The sequence below is a fragment of the Rhinolophus sinicus genome, linkage group LG05 (assembly GCF_036562045.2).
Source record: "Rhinolophus sinicus isolate RSC01 linkage group LG05, ASM3656204v1, whole genome shotgun sequence".
Classification (NCBI taxonomy): domain Eukaryota; kingdom Metazoa; phylum Chordata; class Mammalia; order Chiroptera; family Rhinolophidae; genus Rhinolophus; species Rhinolophus sinicus.
The window spans coordinates 145,628,965-145,653,737 of NC_133755.1; the positions used below are offsets into that span (position 1 = coordinate 145,628,965).

The following is a 24,773-nucleotide window of genomic DNA, read 5'->3' on the forward strand; positions in this document are numbered from 1 at the left end:
ATAACAATGACACACCATGGATTAGACCAATGATCCTCAACTGGGAGCAGTATCCGCCCCAGGGGACATTTGACATTTGGAAATATCTGTAGACAATTTCTGGGGGGTGACGGGGAAGGGGCAGAGCAGTACCATTGGTATCAAGTAGACAGAGGCCAGAAGTGCTATAAGCATCCTTTAATGTACAGGACAGATTTCCATAACAAAAAATTATCCACCCCCAATGTCAATAACAGTGCAGAGGCTGAAAATCCTATGACTAGAAAGAAACTAAAGAGTAGGTTTAATGGGTTTATAAACAAGATTTCAAGAGGGCAGGTCTCAAAGAGTTGGCAAAAAGACTTTGATGATGTTAAGAAAGGAAAATGGTAAGAAAAGAAGACTAAATGGAGGTCACAGAATAAAATATAAGAAATGATTTATGGAAAAATTAAGAAGATGTAATATACAGTGTAGGGAATATAGTCAATAATATTGTGATAGCATAAGTATCACATGAGTATTACAGTGTCAGATGGTTCTTGGACTTATTATGGTGATCACTTCTTTAGGTATGTAAATAGTGAATAACTATGGTGTATACCTTAAACTAATATAATATTGTATGTTAGCTATATTTTAATAAAAATCTTAAAAAATAAAGGCATGCCTATTAAACTCTAAAAAAAAAGATTTTTTAAAACATCAACTTAAAATGTTTTCACGTCATTTAAAAATGAGCATTTTGTTTCATGTTACCTGTAGACCCTGACTCTGTACATCATCTAGAGTTGGAAGATCAGCCAGATACTTTTCCAAGGTCTCGATTCTTCTCTGTTTTTCTTTGTTTTGTTCAGATTCCTTCTGGCACCTCTTTTTCAGGCTATTGATGTATCTATCTCTGGTTTTAAGCTTAAAAAAAAGGTTATGAATCTTCAATGGTTTTGTATCATTAAAATACAGTAACAAAACAAACATTCTAATCTTAGGCATCACCAAATTCTCCAACAGTTAGGTCCTGGTTGTAGTTAATACCACAACCAACTCAAGTAAGATTTCCCTTACTCCATCAACTCAAATATTCACAGTTCTTCAAATTTTCATATCACTGAAATCAAGTTTTTGGACTTTTTATTTTCTTGCACAACTGATGGCATCCTATAAACTTCTGTCAGCCAGGTAGCAGTAATGATATAGTTTATATTGACTGCACATGTGTAAATTTGGTCAAGGCTATTCATATTGGTGACATTTCAACAGTGTTAGGTACGTATATGTTGAAACTGTGTTGAGTTTAAATGATGTTTAAAATATCTTTTAAAATGTTACATTATAATTTGCACTGAAAAAAGTTATTGCATACCCAGAAAGACCCAGAAACAGAGCTGCGGGGTACAATTTTGAAATTAGTGAAGCAAGTCATTCTCTGGAGGATTAACTCAAATTTTTATTTCTTGCAAAGCTATATGCAATATTTTACGTGAATCAGGAATGGGAGATATGGGGCGCAGCTGGATGGCTCAGTTGGTTAGAGCCTGAGCTCTGAACAACAGGGTTACCAGTTCGATTCCCAAATGGGCCAGTGAGCTGCACTCTCCACAACTAGACTGAAGATGAGCTGCCACTGAGCTTCCGGATGGCTCAGTTGGTTAGAGCGCGAGCTCTCAAAAACAAGGTTGCCGGTTCAATTCCCCCATGGGATGGTGGGCTGCGCCCCCTGCAACTAAGATTGAAAATGGCGACTGGACTTGGAGCTGAGTTGCGCCCTCCACAACTAGAATGAAGGACAATGACTTGGAGCTGATGGGCCCCGGAGAAACACACTGTTCTCCAATATTCCCCAATAAAATAAAAAATAAAAAAACAATTACACATATGTATATAATTGTAAATATATATAGAGAAAAATGTAGAGAAAAAAAGATAAAAAGTCAAATATTTTATTTAAAAACAAAAGAATGGAAGATACATACAAACAAAGTTATTTTGTTACTAACAAACTTGCAAAGAAATTGCTTATCATGTACCAAAGTAATGTAATCAAAGCTAGGAGGGCTTACTAAAATTATCAAAAACTTAGGAACTGATAAAGAAACTAGTGAGACCAATCCATACCTCAAGTAGGACTATTGTTAAGACATTGCATCATAATTAATCTTGCACCATTTTTTCTTTCTAAAAATTACATAAAATTAAGGTGTGCCTTATCATTAATGTCATTTTAGGACTGATAAAATATGCTGAGCACCTATTATACAACACATACAGTACATGATTCTATTAAATACCAATTTGTGTAGGCTGAACCTCAGATTTTTATATACTAATTTTTTTCACCTTTCTACCTGTAATTCACTATCTTTAAATTTCATATCTCATATTCAAAGCTCTTCCATACTTAAGATCAATTAAAAACAATATATATACACAAACAGTTGCCAAAAAAGTAAATTACAGACTCATATTCACCTTAAATTGTCAGTCTTCTACTTTAACATTTTTTTTAGAAACTTATAGGGTTCTAAAATATTTTTACAATCTTTTCCCATATTCACCAGGAAATATATGCCAGGAACGTGTAGTATAATGGAGTACTCTTTCAAATTTCATTAAAACTAACACTTGTCCACAATCTCGTTTCTTTCATGCCTTATCTAATTTCTTTCAGGACCAATGTATAACAACTTTTACTAAAACAACTTCAACTGGAAAATTGCATCACATCTCATTTCATCTATTTATTCTATCAATAACATTAGGATCCATTTATTACCTTGGATAAGAAGCAACACTCGTAAAACAGACAAATCCTATTATTTATTGGGGCTTTCTCAGGATTCAAGACCAATGTGCGGGTGTGACAACTTAACTTGTGATTTATTAGAACTCACAGGCTGTTGGCAGTGGTGGTGACCTATAAGACTGTAAGATACAATTCCCTTTTGAATATGAGGCCCAGAGATCTTTAGTGACTTAACTACAAGTCACAGAAACAGAGTTCAATTTATGTATCGACTGCCTGACTAAACATCAGGGACAATTTTCTTTAAATTCTTCCACACTAATAATAACCAGATTCCCATAAATTCTCTAGTCACCAGTTGTGCCTGGATTGCCCACCAACAAAGCCTGCTCTTGCCTTAGCAAATGACTCTGTAAGTAAACATAACTCACCAACCTATTTTTACTAAATGCTCCCTAATTTACACTTAATTATTGGATGTGACACAATGATGTCCTCAAAAAGCAGCCACTGGAATAGGTCAGGCATGTTGTTTTCTACTACGCAGAGATGTCCTAGTTTTCTTCTTTTCCTTCGATTGGTCAACTGCCTTCTCTGCTATCATGTTAAGCTTGCTGCCCTTGATCACACATCTCTGCCAACACTCTCCTGCTGGATACCATCTGTTATTTGTTGACCACAAGTTGATAACAAATAACCTCTGGGTTTTTGTTTTTTCAGCCCTGCTCACTGACGAGAAGCTCTTTGTTTTGTTTTAACTTTGAAGTTTTGTTTGTTTCAACTTCGAAGTTTTGTGTTGTTTGTTTCAGATTAACAGAGGTTACTGAAGTTTGAACTCCAGTAATTACCGCCAAGTAAATGAAGTATCACTAATAAATTTTTCTTATTCTATGTATAAAAAGTTAAGTTTTTCCCTTTTAAAGAGGTATTATGCAAGCTGAGATCATTCCTAGAAGGCAATAGGTAGGCCTTGTTTTAGAAGAGGTTGACAAACAAATTATTTTTATTTTAAATACAATAATTAGAACAACATAGATCAATGAGGAAATGTTTTCCTCTAAAGTTTTTATAAATCATTATAATTAGGACCCAAGCATCAATTGTAGAGTTAAACTGTCTTGAATTTTACTCCTAGTTTTTTAGCAATTTCTATCTATATGAGACTGGACAAATTACTCAAACTACTTTTCTCAAAGCTTCAGTCACCTCATTTTTTTAAAATGGGGGAATAGGTATAATATACTTAATAGTGTTTTCTGAAGATTAGGATTAAATAAGAAAACATTTAATACACATTAACAACAAGCTGTCTGGCACATACAAGAAAGAGCTCATTAAAGAGTAACTTCTGTTATTATTATTATCATTACATTAGATGTTTTTCTTTCACAGAATCAGTCTTAATGAGGATTACAAAGTGCAGAGGGAAACAATGCAATCCAATCTCATGTGGGCCCAAAGTGCTGTGTAGTTGATGCATCATCGATGAGTTTATTTTCTAGCTTCACTCCCTTCAAGAACTTAAGTCATCTCCATGTCCTCTGAAACAAACTCTACCCTCTACATTCACCCACTTCCTTAAGTTTCCCTGGCATAGGCATTTGTATTCTTAATTGCTTCACTCCACAAAAAGGCTATTACTCTTCCTTTCTAAGAGTACCTCTTCCATCTCGGTGTTTGTTATCAACCTTTCCCTACTTTTCTTAAGAACTGGATCCATCAGCCCCCTATCTCATATCTTTGACAACTCTAATTAGTCTTTCCCCAGTCCTTTGTTGGGGTTATCTCGTTCCCTTTTCTTCTCTCTTGGCAAAAATCACTTGAAAGCATTTTCATTCATTCATTCATTCATTCATTCATTCATTCATTCAATATTCCAGACACCATGGCTGGTGCTATATATGCTATAGTGTGACACATGCAGGTACGTCCCTGCCTTTATGGAGCTTCCAGTGAAAAATATATAAAAAAATGATTGTTCAAAATTGTGTTAAGTACTGGGAAAAAAAGAACAAAATGCTCTAGGCATATAAAAGGAGGGGTTGAAAAGTAAAGATACCTAAGCGGAGACTTGACAACATAAATAGGTAACTGGTGAGTGGGAGGAGAGAGCCAAGCATTTACCAGGTAAAGAACCTGATACCAGAAACAAAGCCTGACTTGTTTAAGCAACTGTAAGACACTGTACCACACAGTGTACCAAAAGGAGATTGGTAGAGCATAGGCTATATAATTAGGAAGGGTTTTTCAGGTCATTGGAAGAATTTGATTCTTATTTTGAAGACAATGAGATGGCATTGACGGGTTTTAACCAAGTACGTGAAATGACTGGTTCTTCTTTTGAAGTGTTCAGTCTTCCACACTATCAAGAATGGATTTGGGAGGCTATGGAGCAACTGGAATTCTCATACATTAATACTGGATGTGTTAAATGCTATAATACTAAGAAGAACTTAGGGAGTTTCTTGTAAATTAAATATCTACCCTATGAACTGTATGACCCAGAAATGGCACTCTTAGGAGTTTACCCAAGAGAAATGAAAACATATGTATACAAAGAATCTGGTACAAGAATGTTCACAGCAGCCTTATTTATAATTTCCCCAAACTGCAAACAATCCAGATATCCATGAGAGTAGGAGAGTAGATACACTGTGGTCTATCTATATAATGAAATGTAACTCAACAATTGATAAGAACAAACTACCAATACATGCAACAATATAAATAAATCTCTAAAACATTGAGTGAAAGGAAACAGACACAAAAGAATGCATACTGTATGACTCCATTTATACGAAGTTCAATAAGACTCAAAACTAATCTACAGTGAGATAAAAAAGTGTTTCAGGGAAGAAAAGGAAAATTACGAGAAAGAAGCACAAGGGAACTTCTTGGTGATTGAAATGTTTTGTGTTTCATTTTAGATAGTAGTTATATGGGTACACAGTATTAGCAATACTTGTCAAACTGAACACCCAAAATCTGTACATAAAACTGTATATACATTATGCTTCAATTTAAAAAAATATAATACATAAAATACAGAATTACAATACTACAAAAAAAGTGGAGGGAGGGAAACAGCAGATAGGGCAAGAGTAAATTCAGAGACACCAATGAAGAGTCTATTACAAGAGCTTTGCCAAGGTATGATAACTTGAACACTGGTAGTGTTGGAGAGAGTCTATAAATATTTAGGAGACAAGCTTGATTAGGCTTAGTAAACTTCCTAGCATGAGTAACTGAATATATGGTAATGAACACCGAAGAAAATTTTGTTTTGTTTCATTTCAGAACAATAGGGCAGTCAGAGGCAAGCTAAGAATTGCATTTTGGACATGAAAAGTTTGAAATACTTTTGACATCCAAGTAGGAGCTGTCAAATATACAGTTAGTATATAAATCAATTTTATTAAGCACTGGACACCAAAAGTAATAAAAGAAAAAATTTAGATAGAACAAAAATAAATTTTTAAATTGTTTCCACTGAAAAATAATTTTGACACAATCTTTTAATTAACAAGTCGTAGGTGAGAAAATATTTTAATCCCTCCTACATCTGTATGACCAATGAATATTTCTTTAGCTCTCCAAATTATGGTATTGTATGAAGCCCCCAAAATATAGAGAAGAAATAGATACTTAAGTTACTTTGAAGTTAGCCAAGATAAATACATCTTACTGCTAGAAAGAGAAACAATGTAAAATTTTTGTCAGTGTTAGGAAGATAAAAAATTTAACTCATACACACACACACACACACACACACACACACACACACACAAACACACACAGAGTGTCAGTTTTTAGTTCTCTACTAATAGCTCCAAATCTCCCTGCAGAAATCATGGTGACCTGCTTCAAGATCACTTGAATAGAAGAAGATTCAGTTTATAGAATAATAAGCTGAGTACATCAAGAGAGAATCTACACAAGCTTAAGGATCTGTACCTCGTCAGTAAATTAGGGTTAGCAAGTATCCTACATTATCTTTAGTAATATTATAAAGGAATGAGATGAAATATGTAAAGATACTTTGACACAGGCAGAAAAATCAAATAAATGCACAGATATATTGAGTATAAATAGGTATTTGACTTTTAACTACTTATTCTGAATCGGGGGCTTCAGCCTAAATAACTTTAAGTCATTTGCTTATGAAAAAAAGACCACCCTTATTTCATTTATCAATCCTTCATGCCCAACATGACAAAGAAACAGGGCCCAAAAAGGGAAAAGAGAACAATTTACTGGTATCACATGTCAGTGTAGGCAACTAACTTTTACAAAGTTTTCCCTATTAGTTATAAAAATATAATTTCCAGTGGTATTTTTATCCCTCAAGAAAATCCCTGGGTTTTTGTAGACAGCCTTTCTCAAAGATTACTATAAAACTAATCACTCAATACAAATTTACAGCCTGGTATGACACCTGGTATAGAGTAGATGACATAAATTATATGTTAAAGGAATGTTGTTGACCTAATTTATTAAAAATACCTACCTTTTCCTCCAATTTCTTCTTCTCTTCAGTAAATTGGCTTATTCTTTGTTTGAGAAATTGATTAAGCTGTAAAACCTCTTTCTCAGCAGATGCAAGCTTTTGTTCCAGTTCCTCTTGCTGGGAATTACACACTGACTGATCTGAATACGGAGTCTGGAGTGAAGTGTTCTTATATTGTGGCTATTGGAAAAGAAAAAAAAAAGTTAAGACTTTAAAAGCTTACTTGTTTAGAACACATGGAAAGAAACGGGAAATAAGGTGTAGCACAAAGAGTAAGTACATACAGGTTTTAGCAACAAACAGGCCTTGGCATAAATTCCAACTCAGCACCAGTTTAATAAATTGTCACACAAAAACCACAATGAAACTGGCAAAGTACTAAGATAGCTGAACGTGTAAGGCAATTGTAAGGCTTTATATTTGTGTATGTGTGTGTGTGTGTGTGTGTATACACATACACATATATACACATACATATACATGTATATATATCTAGATGCCTCTATATAACTTGAACTAGGTCTTGAAGAACACAGACTTAATCCCACTTCTGGGTATTTATCTGAAGAAATCCAAAATACTACTTTGAAGGGACATGTGCATACATATGTTCACTGCAGCTTTACAATACCGTGTTTCCCTGAAAATAAGACCTAACCGGACAATAAGCTCTAATGTGTCTTTTGGAGCAAAAATTAATATAAGACCCAGGCTATTTTACTATAATAGAAGACCAGGTCTATGGTATGGGTATGGGTATGGTATGATATCATATGATATGAGACTAGGTCTCATATTAATTTTTGCTCCAAAAGATGCATTAGAGTTAATTGCCTGGCTAGGTCTTATTTTCAGGGAAACACGGTACCCAAGATATGGAGGCAACCTGGGTGTCCATTTATGAATGAATTGATAGAGAAGAGGTGGTACATATACACAAGATAATATTACTCAGCCATAAGAAAGAATGAAATCTTGCCATCTGCACCAACATGGATGGGCCTAGAGGGTATTACACTGAGTTGAGTAAGCCCAACAAAGAAAGATAGAAACAAACTCATAGAGGTAACATTTTGAGGGTTGCCACATGGAAGGGTGTTGGGGGGATGGGTTGAAAAGGGGGAGGGATTAAGAAGTACAAATTGGTAGTTACAAAATAGTCATGGGGATGTAAACTATAGCATAGGGAAGAGAGTCAATAATATTGTAATAAATATGTTATGGTGTCAAATGGTGATACTAGATTTATCATGGTGATCAACACATAAGTTACATAAATTAATCACTGTGTCGTGCACCTGGAACTAATATAATATTGTACAAGGTATGATAAAAAACTACAGTGAATATTTAAACTAAAAATATTTATTACAGTAAAAGACACGCTGCCATTAATTCCCCGCAAAATACTCCCCCTCACTTTGAATACACTTACCCCATCATTCTTGCCCTTTCTGAAGCAGATCTGGAAGTCCTCTTTCGTGAGTGTCTTTAGTTGCGCTGTCGTGGCTGCTTTAATGTCAAGTCATTTTGACTTGGGAAGATCTAGAAGTCACATGGTACCAGACCCGGTGAATAAGGTGGATAAGGACACACCATAATGTTTTTATTTGACAAAAATTGTCATATACCAGAAACGATGTATGACACGGAGCATTGTCATGATAGAGGATGATTTATGGCACAGTCTAAAACACACCTTCCCTCAACCATAGCTCACACCCAACTGACTGCATCAAACAAGTTGAAACTTGTCACATACTGTTACTAAGGCTTGATGTGCCGTTTCTCATACTGAAGATCCCTGCCTTTGCGTTGGATGGCACTCAGCGGCAGCATTCACCATATTTTGTGATCACAACAGTAAGACACTGTGTCACACGTTGCTTCTGGTACGGCAATTTCAGTCAAACAAAAACACGCGGTGTGCCTTCATCCACGTTATTCACCGGATATGGCACTGTGCGACTTCTGGCTCTTTCCCAAAGTCAAAATGATTAAGGACATCAAGGCAGCCACGACAGTGCAACTAAAGACATTCATGAAAGAGGACTTCCAGAACTGCTTCAGAAAGTGGCAAGAATGATGGGATAAGTGTGTTCGAAGTGAGGAGGAGAATTATGAGGGGGATTAATGGCAATGTGTCTTTTACTGTAATAATTTTTTTATTTAAACATTCACTGTATTGTTTGATCACACCTCATGTCAACTGTAACTGAAAAATAAAAAAAAATATTTAAAAAAAACCCACCTTAAAAAAAAGACACATGTAGATTAAAAGGGATGGGAAAGATATATCATGCTAACACCAATCAAAAGAAAGCTGGAATAGCTGTATCAATTTCAGACAAAGCAGACTTTAGAGCAAGGAAAGTTGTCAGGGATCAAGAGGAGCGTAACATAATGATAAAAGGGTCAATACTCCAAGAAGATATAACAACCCTTAATGTGTATGTGCCTAATAACAGAGCATCAAAATATGACCTTGGATATAGCAATGACTTTTGAAAGCACTGCCTAAGGCATGACCCATGAAAGAAAACAATTAAGCTTGACTTCATTTAAATTTTCTCCTCTGCCAAAGACAATTATCGAGTCACACAGTGGGGGAAAATATTTGCAAAAGACACATCTGATAAAGGACTTGCATACAAACCACTACAGAAGGGAATGCACCTGTTAAGAAAGTACAGGGACTCATAATTTTCTTAAAATGAAGCTTATGGAGGCTTATGTTTGCCAATGCAGTAGGTGAGCCTAGGTCTCTTCTGCAGTCTTCCATAGATTCTAATTTTACTCCCACTATTTTAATTCCCTTGTCTAGCAGGAGGGGACCATTTATGAACCAATGAGACTTCAAAACTATACTGACATCATTCCCCTATTTACCATTTGTATATGAGCAAACTTGCACTACAGAAATGAGTTCTGTAGCATGAAAAGCTGTAGTTGAACCTCTAGAAAAAATTAAACAAATAAAAAGTCTGAAGCCAGAATGCTTTAATTTCTACATTTAATAAGATTTTTTCAGCCTTTACCTACTTTGTCTAAGTATCACACAACCTACAAATGTGCATATACAAAATGCTGTGCATTAAAAATAACATCGCTCATAGATCCAAGGTAAAAATTCCCTTGCTAAAGAAATATTTTATTATCATATTTGTTGTTTCTTCTAACTGCTGCCATTTAATCAGCTCTCTACAGCTATCTGATGAAAAAAGTTTCTTTTATATATTAATCATATCCATTTAATACTTAGGATATTCCCTTTTATCAACTGCCTTTATCTTTTAAAATCAAATTTCTCAACAATATTTTAATTCTCCGCATAATTTAAAATCCTTCTAATATTTTTAGTAGCCCCCTTTTCCATATCCTTCCAGTTATTTCCATTTGTTCTTGTTGACTGACTCGGAGAGCCCTCTACTGGCCTGATGCTGTGTCAAAAAGTATTTTCTTTGCTTTCAGATGAACATTAAATTGTACTTGCTTTGGATAGTAACTGTATAATTCAAGTAACACCTATATTCAAAATAATAAAGTTATAAAGAGAAACTGCATTGTTCTGTTATCCTGTTATCAAAAATAAACCCTTGCACATGTGGTCAAATGATTCTGACAAGGTGCCAAGACTAGTCAATGGGGATGAGACAGATGGTTCTGGGATTATCTACATGCAAAAAATGAAGTTGGACCCTTATCTAACATCACATACAAAAATGAATTTGAAATGGATCAAAAACCTAAACATAAGATCTAAAAGTATAAAACTCTTAGAAGAAAACATATAGCAAAAGCTTCATGACACTGGAATTGGCAATAATTTCTTGAATATGACAAAAAAGGCATAAGCAAAAAAAAAAAAAGTAGACAAACTGGACTTTATAAAAATGAAGATATTTCGTACATGAAAAGACACTATCAACAGAGTAAAAAGGTAACTCACAGAATGGAAAAAAAATTGCAAATCATATATCTGATAAGGAATTAATGTCCAAAATACATAGATAACTTCTAAAACTCAACAATAGTAAAACAAACAATGGGAATCAAAAATGGGCAGTGGACTTGAACAGACATTTCTCCAAAGAAGATACAGGCATATCTCATTTTATTGTGCTTCTCATTATTATGCTTGGCAGATACTTCATTTTTTATAAATTGAAGGTTTGTGTCAATTCTAACGGCACTATTTTTCAAAGAGGCTCAGATGATGGTTAGTACTCTTTAGCAATGAAGTACTTTTTAATTGGGTAGGTGCACTGTTTTTTAGACATAATGCTATTGCACACTTAACAAATTACAGTAAAGTATAAACATAACTTGTATACATACTGGGAAACCAAAAACTCATATAACTTGCTTTATATGTGGTATTTGCTTTATTGTGGTGGTCTGAAATGGAACCTGTAATATCTCCAAGGTGTGCCTGTATATAAATGGCCAATAAGCATATGAAAAGATGTTCAATATCACTATCATTAGGGAAATGCAAATTAAAACTACAATGAGATACTACCTCATATTCATTGGGATGGCTACTATCAAAAAAACAGAAAATAACAAGTGTTGGCAATAACGTAGAAAAATGGAATACTTGTACACTGTTGGTGGGAATGTAATATGGTGTAGCCACTGTGGAAAACAGGATGGTAGTTCCTCAAAAAAATTAAAAATGTAATTACCGTATGATCTGGCAATTCCACTTCTGTATATACTCAAAAGAATTTAAAGTAGGGTCTCAAAGAGATATTTGTACACCAATGTTCAAATAAAAAATATAAACTATGTTCATAGCAACATTATTCACTAAAACTAAAATATGGAAGCAATCCAAGTATCCACTGCCATGAATGGATTAGCAAAATGTGATATACATTACAATTTAGTATTATTCAGCCTTAAAAGTAAGGAAATTCTGACACATGCTTCAACGTGGATGAATCTGGAGGGCATTATGCTAAGTAAAATAATCCAGTCACAAAAAGGCAAATACTGTATGATTCCATTTAACATGAGATACGTAAAGCAATCACAATCTTAGAGACAGAAAGTAGAATGGTAAATGTCAGGGGTTGGGGAAGAGAATGAGGGGTTACTGCTTGGTGGGTAAAGAGTTTCAGTTTTTAGAAGAGGAAAAGAGCCCTAGAGATGGATGGTAGTGCACAATAGAACTAATGTATTTAACAACACTGTACGCTTAAAAATGGTTAAGACAGTAAATTTTATGTTATATGTATTTTAACACAAAAGAAATGAAAAAAACAACATACAAAGAAAGGTAACTCTTTCACTCTATCCTTTATATAAACTTACTAGAAGGGCAAAAAACTCAAAGTTTGATAACACACTCAGCCGGCTATGAGTTGAGAGTGGGTTGTCTTATATATACACTGCTGGTAGGAGCTAAAAATTAGAACAAGCTCTCCTAGATAGCAATTTGACAATATCATTAAAATTACCAACTCATACAATGCCTAGAAATTTCACTTACAAAAATACTTGCAATGAGCAAAAGAATGCTTAAAAAAAGATTAATCTTCACAACATTATTTATAGAGACTCAAACCAGAAAACTACCAAATTTTGATGAGTAAGAACAGGCTGAATAAATTATGCTATCTCCATAAAATGAGAAATCAAGCAGTTGTAAAAGCAAAAGAAAGGGAAATTGTCTATGTAATGATATGAAAATAATCAATGTATTTTATGTAATTTTATGTAATATAAAGGGGAAAAGAAACAAGGTACCAGATAATGTATACGTTTTGATGCTTTCTGTGAAAGTAGGGGGATAAAATACATTTTTATCTACTGGTGATATGTATCAATTCTGGAAGAATATTCTAGAAATTGCTAACAGTAGTTCCTGTAAGTATATTTGAGGGGGTGTGAACTGGACAGATGAAAGACAGTACATGGATATCTTTTACTACACATATAAACATGAACCATGCGAAAATTATTAATTCAAAAAACACCCCAATCTTACAAGCTAAGTATAAAATTAACACATGCTTTACTAACAAAACAACTGCAAAATCTTCTATAATCTTACCTGCAAACTAGCCATATAAGAATCTTCACAATTTACATAGTGTCCTAACATGGCATGTTGTGCCCGTAATTCATTATCTCTTATCCGCTCGTGTAAATGGGTAATTTGTTGCTTCTGCCTGCAAATCATAAATTGAGGTTACATTATAAAAAATATACTTTTCTAAGAGATAGTTAAAAGCAAAAGTTTCAGTATTCTAATAATTTGACATAAGAGTTAAAAGTATTATTGATCTTAAAATTCATAATAAGAAACTGAACTTGAATGACTTTGAATTTTTTTTAATTAAATTTACTGGGGTAACACTGGTTTTCCTTGGTCTCCTACAATATGCAAAATTGAAGACTATATATTTTAATAGATTATGTCAATAACTGTCTACTGCCAAAGACTGAATGTGTCTCCCCAAATTTCATACAGTAAATCCTAATGCCCAATGTGATGGTTTCAGGAGGCAAGAACCTTTGGGAGATGATTAGGTCATGAGGGCAGAACCCTCACATTTGCAATTAGTGTCCTTATAAAAGATGCCCCAGGCGGCGGCGAGCAGCCCGCAGTGGCCACCGGCCTCCGTGATGCTGCTGCTGTGGTCCATGGGCAGCGAGGGTGGCTGCCGCAGTCCGCTGGGGAGCTCACCCGCTTCTGGAGGAAAGAGCCTGACTTCTCAGGGGTCAGTCTGTGGAACAAGTGGACTTCTGTATGTTCAGCAAAGACAGACTGCAGTGACCTCCCCGTAGGATGGCTCCATCTCCATTCCACGTTCTGCTGATTCTACACGCGTCACACTGTGGTGCTGAGGCACACAGGTAATGGGGTGACCTGCTTGACACATTGTGATGGAACCAACACTGAAGCTGAGGTCCCCTTGATCACGAACTCCATAAAATCCTTTCCGACCACGCTCAATGTGGAAGGCTGGCAGTACACCTCAAGGGCAGCTTCAATGACGACAGGCAGTTGCCACAAAAACTTACTCATCAACTTCTTAGTGAATTTGACAGACAAGATGACATTCACTTAGTGACATTATATGTGACAGAACTAAATGACCAGGAAGAAAATGAAAACCACTTTCCAATAATTTACAGCATTGCTGTCAACAATAAAACTTAAGCCAGAGATTTACAGAGCCTCCTTCTAAGATCGAGGTCCAGAGGAGGCTCTGTGTGCTGCATGGGCTTTAACAGGAGGACCGATGATTAGTATTTACAATGCAAAGACAGAACAGCTCCGTACAGAACCGTATTCCTGGATGCCGTCTCCACATGGGGATTACTGGTCACGGCAAGATGATAAGGAAATACTAGAGAGCCTTTCCACTTCACTTCTGGGGGAGTGCCCTGCCCCAGCCCCCACTTTGTTGAACATATTAGATCTACCTTGATGTTTTTCTGAAAATACCCATCTCCAACAAACACGCTGTTTCCTGGAAATAAAGCTCTACTCTACAAAAAAAAAAAAAAAAAAAGTAGATGGCTTATGGGAAAAGATCTCTTCTCCAGGAAGCTGAAAATAGGAATTACCAAAGAAAGCAACTTTTTGGCACAACAGAGACCATTGGTGAGGGTTAGACAGAATATGAATAAGACTCTACATTCGTTGGATCTTAGGTGTTCTTCCTTACTCAGTGTCTTTCAAATGACTTTCAAAATGAAATCTTATTTTGTAAAAGAAAAAAAAGATGCCCCAGAGAGCTCGCTTGCCCCTTACCATGTAAGGTAAACGGCCCTCTATGGACCAAGAGGTTGGCTCTCACAGGACACTGAATCTGCCAGTGCCTTATCTTGGACTTCCCAGCCTCTACAACTGGAAGAAATAAAATTCTGTTGTTTATAAGCCACCCAATCTGTAGTATTTTGTTATAGCAGCGCAAATGGACTAAGGCACCTATTGTACGTAATAAAATGGTAATTATAATGGTGTTCAAAAAAATAATAAAAGTCAATTGATTCTGACTGCTTCAGGGAAAGTACATACATATTAACAAAAGTCTGAATTTTGGTCTGTTTAAAAAAAGTATAGCATAGGGAATATAGTCAATATTATAATAACTATGTATGGTGCCAGATGGGTACTCGACTTATGAGGATAATCACTTTATAAGGTATACGAACATATATAATCACTAAATTGTACACCTGAAACTAATATACCACTGTATGTCAACTATAATGGAAAAAAATTTTTTAAAAAAATAAAGTAAAAATGTATTAATTTCAAGAACATACAATGAATTAAATTATAAGTGTTCAAAATAAAATCCAGCTGGGTCTGTAATTATTCATATATAAAATTCACTTGGATTAGAAATCTCAAATATTTTTAAATAGCTTTTTCATAAAGTCAATTAAAACTCTCTTCTATGAGCCTCATTCCTCTAAGAAGTATCAAGCATTAAGCATATACTATGTACCAGCCTCTGTTCAAGACGTAGAGAACATAGTACCGAATAAGAAAGTCCAGATGTCCATGCTCTAGTTTATGTTCCAGTACGTCTTGCTTAATACAGATACATTTGTAAGCAAAATCTTTTGAAATTTCAACTATTAAGTACACTTAAAGGTTTGAATTTGGATTAATTTTAAAGCTAAAATGTTTACTACTTTATCCGATATTAGCACATGAAAATAAGTGGTAACCATAGGTTAAGAAAAAAATACCTCCTCAAACTATTTCTCAATTACTATGACACATAACATGTTTAATTAAGTACATATAAATAATGTGGACCCACAATACATTATAGATAATATAATTAAGTAATATTAAGGTTTATTGCTCAAAATAATCAGGAGACTGTTAAGTACAACAGAATTTTTTTTCAGGACTTTGGTATTCAAACATGCAAAATTTTTAGAATGTCCCCCCAAATTTCCAAAATTCTTATCTCTAATTCGTTTAATTTTAAAGATTCATGATTTTCATAGTTTCTGTGCCTCCATATCTAACATACATTAGTTAAAGGAAATTAAAGTAGCCTTGCAATTTGATAGTCCCCAAGTGTAAAATACAAAGACACTATCTGGAAGCTTTGACAGTTAATTAGCATTGCAGCTAACTTGATACATGTTCAAAGAAGAAGAGGAGTTTTCAAATAATGACTCTCATATAAATGGAAGGATGGTAGAAGACAGACAGACAGATCAACCAACCAACCCTCATTTCTGATAGTGGTTCTTAAAGAGACTGGGATCAGGGAAGCACAGACATGAGACATTAATGTATTTGTAAGGTTCTATTTTTTTAAACTCTACGTCATGGATACAAAGGTATTTTTTTTCATCTACATTTCTGCATGCCTGAAATATACTTAGTAATTAAAAAACAGACTCACCGGTCAATTACAATTTCTTTCTGCCTTAGGAGTCCTTCTTTTATTTTCAGCATTGATTCCCACTTCGTGAAATCCTGATAGCCAGAAGGTGAATAACTTGGACGAGATGATCCAGTCAAAATCTGCACAAATATGTTTATACTGTTAGTATACTCAAAGTGTCTAAAGGAACTATTTATAGATCATCTAATATTTTCCCAATGATTTTCATTAACAAAACAGAGAATTCTTCTTTTGATTTTTTAAAAAGATTACTTGAAATCACATTTGTGAATACAACATAACTTGAAAATTTTCAAGGAAGTTTCAAAGTAAATGTACAAGTCTAACAAAGAATCAGTGACAGCAGAACACTTAATCTGGCTCATTATAATACTATATATAAGATCTTGTTCTCATTATCTTGTGGAAGCTTCCTGGAAATAAGAGGTTAATCATTTCCTAAGGAAAGAGTACAACAAAATAATGTACCATGGCTACACTACACAAATATTACTGGGTTTCCACAAGGAAATACAGTATCTGCAGCATTCAGACTTCAAACTGTCATTCACCACATCATTGATTAATTAAAGTTTCAAAAGTTAAAATATTTTCACAAAGTAGTAAATGTACCCATAGAAAATACGATTAAGCAGATAATCTAGATGATTACTAGTCTCCAGGGTAAATAGTATCATATTTAGAAAAACAATCTGCTCAGAATTTTTTTTAATTAAAATTTATTGGGGTGACAATGGTTAGTAAAATTACATAGGTTTCAAGTGTACAATTCTGTAACACATCATCTATATATCACATTGTGTGTTCACCACCAGGAGTCAGCTATCCTTCCATCACCATATATTTGACCCCATTTACCTTCATCTACCACCCCCGTCTCCCCTCTTACCCTCTGATAATCTGCTTAGAATTTAAGAAATATTTCAGATATTTAAAAGCAATCAACAATAAAAACCAATTTGACAGATATCCTCAAATTTCTATCACTGAAACAAAAACAAAATTTAATACTTGTGTTATGGGTTGGACTGTGTCCCCTCAAAAAGATATGTTAAAGTCCTAACTCCCAATACCTCACTGTAAACTTATTTGGAAATAAGTAGATATAGCCAAGATGAAGTAATTAGGGTGGGCCCTAATCCAATGTGACTGGTGTCCCAGGAAATGGGGAAACCTGAAAATAGACATACACAGAGGGAAGATGATGAAAAGAGACAGAAAGAACATCATGTGAAAATGAAAGCAGAGATTACAGTGATGCATCCGCAAGCCAAGGAACACAAAAGATTGCCAGAAAACCACTAGACAGTCAGCCTGAAACAGAATCTTCTTCACAGCCCTCAGAAAGAACCAACTTCTGCTGACACCTTGATTTAGGACTTCCAGCCTCCAGACCTGTGAGACAATACATTTCTGCTGTTTAAGCTACCCAGTTTGTGTTGTGATGGCAGCTCTAGGAAACTAATGACATTGGTAAATCAAGTAAGAACATAAATTCCTTGACAATCTAAATGATGATCTAAACATCACAAAGCAACTTTAGGAGAATTAAATGTGCAGTGGTATTTTTTTCCTTTGTTTTCCAAAGATGCTACTGACAAGACCAAATTCTAAATAAACCACTAGTTGTGTAACATCAACAAGTCCTAGATTAACCCTTTAAATTAAGATGATTATCAAGTAATACTAGGATGGGATGTTTCAGGGAGGCGAAAGATAGGACAAGATGAACAGACTAAGAAGAAAAGAAACTAGGTGATAACAGGGTACACAACTGTCAGAAGGGCAGATATTTGCAGTATAGGTGATACATAGTGTAACAGGGGCAGGCTAATCAGATGTCCTGTCTCGGAATTTCATTCTTTCCCTTGCCCAACACATAACCCAGGCTGATATTCAGCCAGTATGTACCAATAAGGATACGTTACTTGTTACAATACTGACGTACTCTCACTGTGACTGATAACTAGCTGCCGCCCTCCCCCCCCCCCCCCCCCCCGAATATCCTCTCCACTACCCAGGCCACCACTCAGAATTCTCCCCATCATCCAACAAATTACTTCCTGGCATAAAAGGGGGCCCTTTTAGGGTCGTGTTCCATCCATAAATGGTATTCTTTCTGGTTGGTTAGTTCCTACATTAGTCAGCAACCCCCATATTCTCCCATCTCATCTCAGTACTACCTACCAGCTTACATTTAGTTTACAGAGCTGGAATTCAACCCTGGCAGCCCAACAAAAAAGCACATGTTCTTAGGTACCACATCGCTACACTGTTAGTGCTATGGCCTTCTTAACTAAGAAGGTATTCCAAATTTCCTGTCATCACAAAGGCTGGGGAAAAAATTGAAACTAAATGCTGTCAGAAGCTAAAAGAACATTAAGCACCACAAATAATATTGTCGCTATTAAGAGAAAGTATCTACTTATCAAATTCCATGTTAGTTAATGACTCAATTTATAGGTAAATAATTTCATGAAATTTATTTTATCAAACTGTAACTCAAACAGGAATTAAAACTAGTAAAAGCTAAGCAAAACAAAACACCATATCAATAATTCCAAAATCCAACATCAGATTTGGAAATTATCAGAATGATTTGGTAAAAAATTTGCACTATTAATTTGTAGTACTAAGTATTCCATTTATTTGGAGACTAAAGGTCAATAACATGTTTTATTTATATATATTTTATTTATCCACTGAGTTGTATAGTAATTAATATCCTGATACCAGATGACAAATATTTTAAATATTGGTTTTTGTATATTGTTATCATGCCTAACAAAGACTTCTAAGGTAGCTAGCTTAAGGATCTGTGGTCTTCTCTTCCAAAGATCAAAAACAGCTCACACCAGGCATGACCTACACCATAATATCTGAAGCTATGTTTTGCCGTATACATCTTGCACCTATTTCAGTAAGAAAGACAAGTGCCTACACAAAAGATGATGATCTTCTCAAGAAGATATTAACTATGCTACTCTCACAAGTCATCTGCTAAAAAATTTTCCATGGTTGACAACTTCCCAAGGAAAAGTCTTTTTCTTGTTGTGTAACACATCTTGGCATCAAGAGAGGGCAAAAACTGAAAGAAAAAATAGATCTACAAGAGGAAAGCAAATGACAGTACTACCGTGTTCCCCCGAAAATAAGACCTAACCAGAAAATAAGCCCTAGCATGATTTTTCAGGATGGCACACAAGCCCCTGAACATAAGCCCTAATGCGTCTTTCGGAGCAAAAATGAATATAAGACCCAGTCTTATTTTCAGGGAAACACGGTACTTGGTTACAACACTTGCTCCATTGACAGGATGGACTGACTGCTAAAGGACTTGCCAAATACTTCCATGAATACACGTAAAACAAATATGAGAATTTATTCTTCTGATTTGAGTTCCCTTTAAACCCTTTAGAAAACAAACTAAAAATTAACCTATGAAATTGAGCAAATAGGAATAAAGAAAAAGGAACCCTTTCTTTGTAATGAAGATGCAATATACAAAGAATTACCAAATCAGCAGCAAGATAGTCTTCCTCACTAAACTTCACCCTGAGTCCTAAAAGTAGTTGAAAAGGACAACGAAACCTAACAAAAACCAAAAGCTGCAGGTAGACCTGAAAGTAATTTTAAACACCTGTTTATATCTGCCTATCACTAAAAATAACCTTTATGGAGACATTTTACCTTCTAAGGCTTTTATAATGAATCCATAGTCTATGTATATTAAATGAAGTTATAGAAAGCAATTTGAAGTACCTAGCAAGATTTGTTCTAAAAAATCATATTGTGAAGTCTCAAATAGCAAGACAGCAACGTACCTTTATGATTTGGCATACAATATAAATAATGCTACACTACTAAAAACATATAGAAAAGGAACAATTGATGAAAATTTATTTTTATTATAATGTACACCGGTTCAGAATCCAGTCTTGACAAGGCTAACCAAGAATCTGATAGAACCAGCACAGGATTCTGTTGTCTACACATGGGAAAAATCAGTTATCTACCCTGGTACTTTTTATCTTTTGTAAGTTCTAACACAAGGGCTGAAGAGTGAAAAGGGAATTAGATTATGTTCAAATTGGTTCTTCCTTACATTTCCACATTACAGTCTCACAGAGGTTAGTCCAAAAACTACCAATTTAATGTTTCAGCAATTTAATGTTCCTCCCCTTTATTTATAAAACAGAAACTGTCTTCTCTTAATGACACACCTGGTAAGCCGAATAGAACTTACAGAATCTTATGCGTATCAATTACTTAGCAGGTTCCAATCATTGTACCCAAAAGCCTTTTCCCAGCGACAATCCCCAAAAGCCTTTTCCCTGTGACAGTGACACAATAGGAATCATAAGCACATGTAAGTGCACACTTTACACTCTAGATAGCACTATCGTAAATTTGGAACATTAACAAGTGGAGAAAGGAGGGCTGCCAAGCAACTGCCTTAAAACCGTCACACTAAGTTATTGAAAATCAAGCCTAATATAAAAGTTAATGTTTTCTTCTGTTTTATTGTGGATCAGGAGTTATTATGATTTGCCCACTACACCCTTGCACAATACTGGCTAATATGAACAAAATAGAAGCGGGAGTGGCAGTATCATTCTTGGATATCATAAAATTCATCCACCCACCCCCCAAAAAAAGCATTAAATGAAAATCAGAAAAGTTTATATTGGTAAAAGGTAAAATTCACCAAGAAGATAAAATAATCATAAATGTTTATACATTTAATAATGTATTTCATATGAAGAAAAACTATTAAAAACAAATGGAGAAACCAATGAATCCACAATCATAGTGAAGACTTGAACCTGAGTACGTCTTTCTGAAGTAGAAAAAAATCAGGTGGAAGAGGGGTTGGCAAATCCAGTTCACCATCTATGTTTATATGGCCTGCAAACCAAACATGAATTTTACATTTTTAAATGACTAATAATCAAAAGAAAAAATATTTTATGATACGTGGAAACTACATACAATTTTAAAATCACAGTCCATAAACAAGGTTTTATTGGAACATAGCCATGTTCATTCTTTTACATATTATCTATGGCTGCTTTCCCAACAACAAAGTTGAGTAGTTTGTATCTCCCTCTCCCTCTCCCTCTTCCTCTCTCTCGCTCTCCCTCCCTCTCTCTCTCTCTCTCTCTCTCTCTCTCTCTCTCTCGCTCTCTCGCTCTCTCGCTCTCTCGCTCTGGCTCTGTGTGTGTGTGTGTGTGTGTCGTGTGTATGACTTGTAAAAAAGCAAATGCAGAGAGAGGCTTTTCTGAACTCCACTCATCTGCCTAAAGACAGATCGTTCAAAAGGAACTCCTCAACTGTCATAAGTGCCCTCCCTGCAAGTTTCATCAATCAGGGAGGATTGACTCTTATCACACGAGAGGAGACTAGAAGCAGACACCACACCAGACAAACTTTCTCACAGACTATCATATCTCCCATCTATTCTTCCCATTCACCTTTCCTAAAAATCATCTACTCTTCCCTTAGAGGCCCACCCCTTTCCTTATTAAAATGGTTTTTAATCCTGAATTCTAAAGACATCTCTTTGAGTTCCTCATTTCTCCCTGGGCATTTTGCATGTGTCGTACATGAGGCATACATGTTAATAAATTTGTTCATTTTTTCCCTTGTTAATCTGTCTTTTATGACAGTGGTCTCAGCTAAGAACTCAGAAGGGTAGAGGGAACATTATTTTTCCTTCCTTACAACAACCTACAAGCTGGTTCTTAAGACTTGTCAATACTCTAGGAGGACAAAGAAGGCTTCTATTAAGACAGAGGACAATCCCTGCTTCCAAATATATAAAAGAGTAAAGTATTTTATATTCAATTTTTTTTATATACACATTTTTATCCCAAGTAGTTAGAAAACAAGGATTTCTATTAAATAAAATCATAACTGGTCATGAGAGGCATATAATTTTGTAGCAGTTACGTACTGGTAGCAAAATATACATTTTGACAATACTCCAAAAAACATAGACACTGTTTTGATAGAAGCTGAGTAAGACACTGAAGAGATCTTTGAATAACTGTAGAAAAAAAGTTTCAAAATTCACATATCAATAAAATAGAAAATTGCTGTTGTTAATGCTGTTCTACTCAGAATCTCAAGTAGTCAGTCATGATTCTACTTGACTGTAGCCAATATAAGTAATCAAGGAGAAAATAATAGCCTAAACTTAGGAATACATAATTTATATTTATAGCTTGTCAATAACAAAACATTAACTAGACATGAATATGAAACCTAAAAGATAATTATAATGGCACGTAACTGTGTGATCTAATTTGAGGTATAGAATAGAAAGGATATCATAAAAGTAACAAACATTTTAAAATCTGTATAGGTGAAACAAGGATACTTTTTACAAGTAAACATTTTCCATATATATTTGTAGTTATCAATCTCAGGGAGGGAAAGAAATTCCTCATTTAAATGTTTTACCTAAAAATGCATATAATACAGTCTTGCAATGGTGGTTAAAAGAAGAAAACGGTAGTTTACTAGGCAAAGAAGTATCATAACTCTTCCGTATCGAGACCAAACCATCCAGATTTATAGACCCGTAACACATAAACAGGCACTTCTTATTGTAAACAGCAAATTCCACTCTCATAATTGAATAGGGGCAGTGGGCATCTACAACAACCCCCAACACATGTTACTTAGATGAGACCCAGATGATATGAAAAGTTGCCAAAATATGTCACTTAATGGTCAAACATGCTTCTAAAATAAGCTTACTATTTGCAGCCCAAAATAGCTCAAAATTCTTTGGCCTCATCCTGGACAAATACTGTTAAATTTAGATAATCTAGTGCTACCACACTTAACTGAATACAACCTCTGCAATTCTTCAAGTTTGTTATCTCTCCTTCATTTGCCTTTGTTCCTTAGCTCATTCATCACTCACAACATGTCAAATAACACAGCAAGTCTTCCTCTGTTTCCTGGAATAGTCTATCTGAAGAGTTACTCTACAAGTGCTTTTTGGTAAAAGATCATGATGCCTCACCAAAAATAAATTCACAAAGCTCAATAATAAAAATGAAAATAAACTACAAATTACATAGAATTTAAAGAACTTTTATTCAACAAGAGAAGGAAAAACATGGATTATATGATTCCTAAAAGAACTGTACATTTAATTTAAAAACTGTATTTTAAACTAAGTAATTATTTTGTTTTATTAACAAAAACAAAAAATTACATTAAAAACACCATTCATAATTTCTCTCATACATCTTGATCTTAAAATTTAAATTATAGAAGGAATTGAGTTTTTAATGCTATCACTGTCTTTAATTTGTCTTTATTACTAACTCTACACTGCTGTCCTTGCCATCTTAGTATGGTTTACTGAAATAACAATGCAAATATATTGAGTTACTTCAAGGGTAAAAGATTCCAGAAAAAAAATTTTTTTAAACTGATGAGAGAAATACATACCTATATTTTATATCTTAAAAGCACATGTGCATGAAAATAAGGAGAACCCTAAAAATATTACTGATTTTCACCATGTAAACAACTAATTACTATTAATTTAACTTTTCTTTTTGAAGGAAGGAGTATCTTTCCCCTCAAAACTCAATCTGGTTTACATTTAATCTGTTAGCACTACCATGTTTTGTTGTTTTTAAATGCCAACAAAGGGATAATTCATGGGGAAACATGATCTCATCATAGTCATAGCGCAAAAGTGAAGGGAGGAAATGGTATATCCTAGATTGAGGAGCAAGTCAATTGGAAGACTCAACGGAAGAAAGAAAGAAAGAGAGAGAGAGAGAGAGAGAGAGAGAAAGAGAGAGATTATGTCTTCCCATTTAAAATTAATCAGAATTTTACTTATACCACAAGCAGAATGTAAACTTATCCACCACGAACAGTCTACAAACTTAATCTCAGTAAAAATCATGCTTTCTAGCCCGTAAGGTCTAGTTTCATTTCTTTCAGACCCAGTAAATCTCTGAGTAATCTACGTAACTTTTAATTTTAATATGCATTTTAGAGATAAATTTGAAAGACAGTCATTGGTGCGCATACTGTGATCTATTTTGGAGATGTGAAGTCTCCAGCACTTTTTGATTCTCTAACATTCGTTACACAGGTTTATAATTATACA

At 34.7% G+C, this 24,773-nt stretch overlaps 1 protein-coding gene and 1 pseudogene across 2 annotated transcripts in view; one reads left to right on the top strand and one right to left on the bottom strand.

Annotated features, from left to right (window-relative positions):
- Positions 1-24,773, bottom strand: part of CEP85L (centrosomal protein 85L) — a 108,361-nt gene that overhangs the window by 28,642 nt on the left and 54,946 nt on the right. For both annotated transcript variants that reach the window (XM_074333489.1, XM_074333490.1), the window contains exons 4-7: positions 16,625-16,746; positions 13,291-13,408; positions 7,230-7,409; positions 739-891 (exon numbers count right to left, since the gene is read on the bottom strand). In XM_074333489.1, the coding sequence (XP_074189590.1) occupies positions 739-891; positions 7,230-7,409; positions 13,291-13,408; positions 16,625-16,746 (573 nt within the window). The remainder of the gene's footprint in view (positions 1-738; positions 892-7,229; positions 7,410-13,290; positions 13,409-16,624; positions 16,747-24,773) is intronic.
- Positions 13,655-14,747, top strand: LOC109452174 (protein N-terminal asparagine amidohydrolase; annotated as a pseudogene).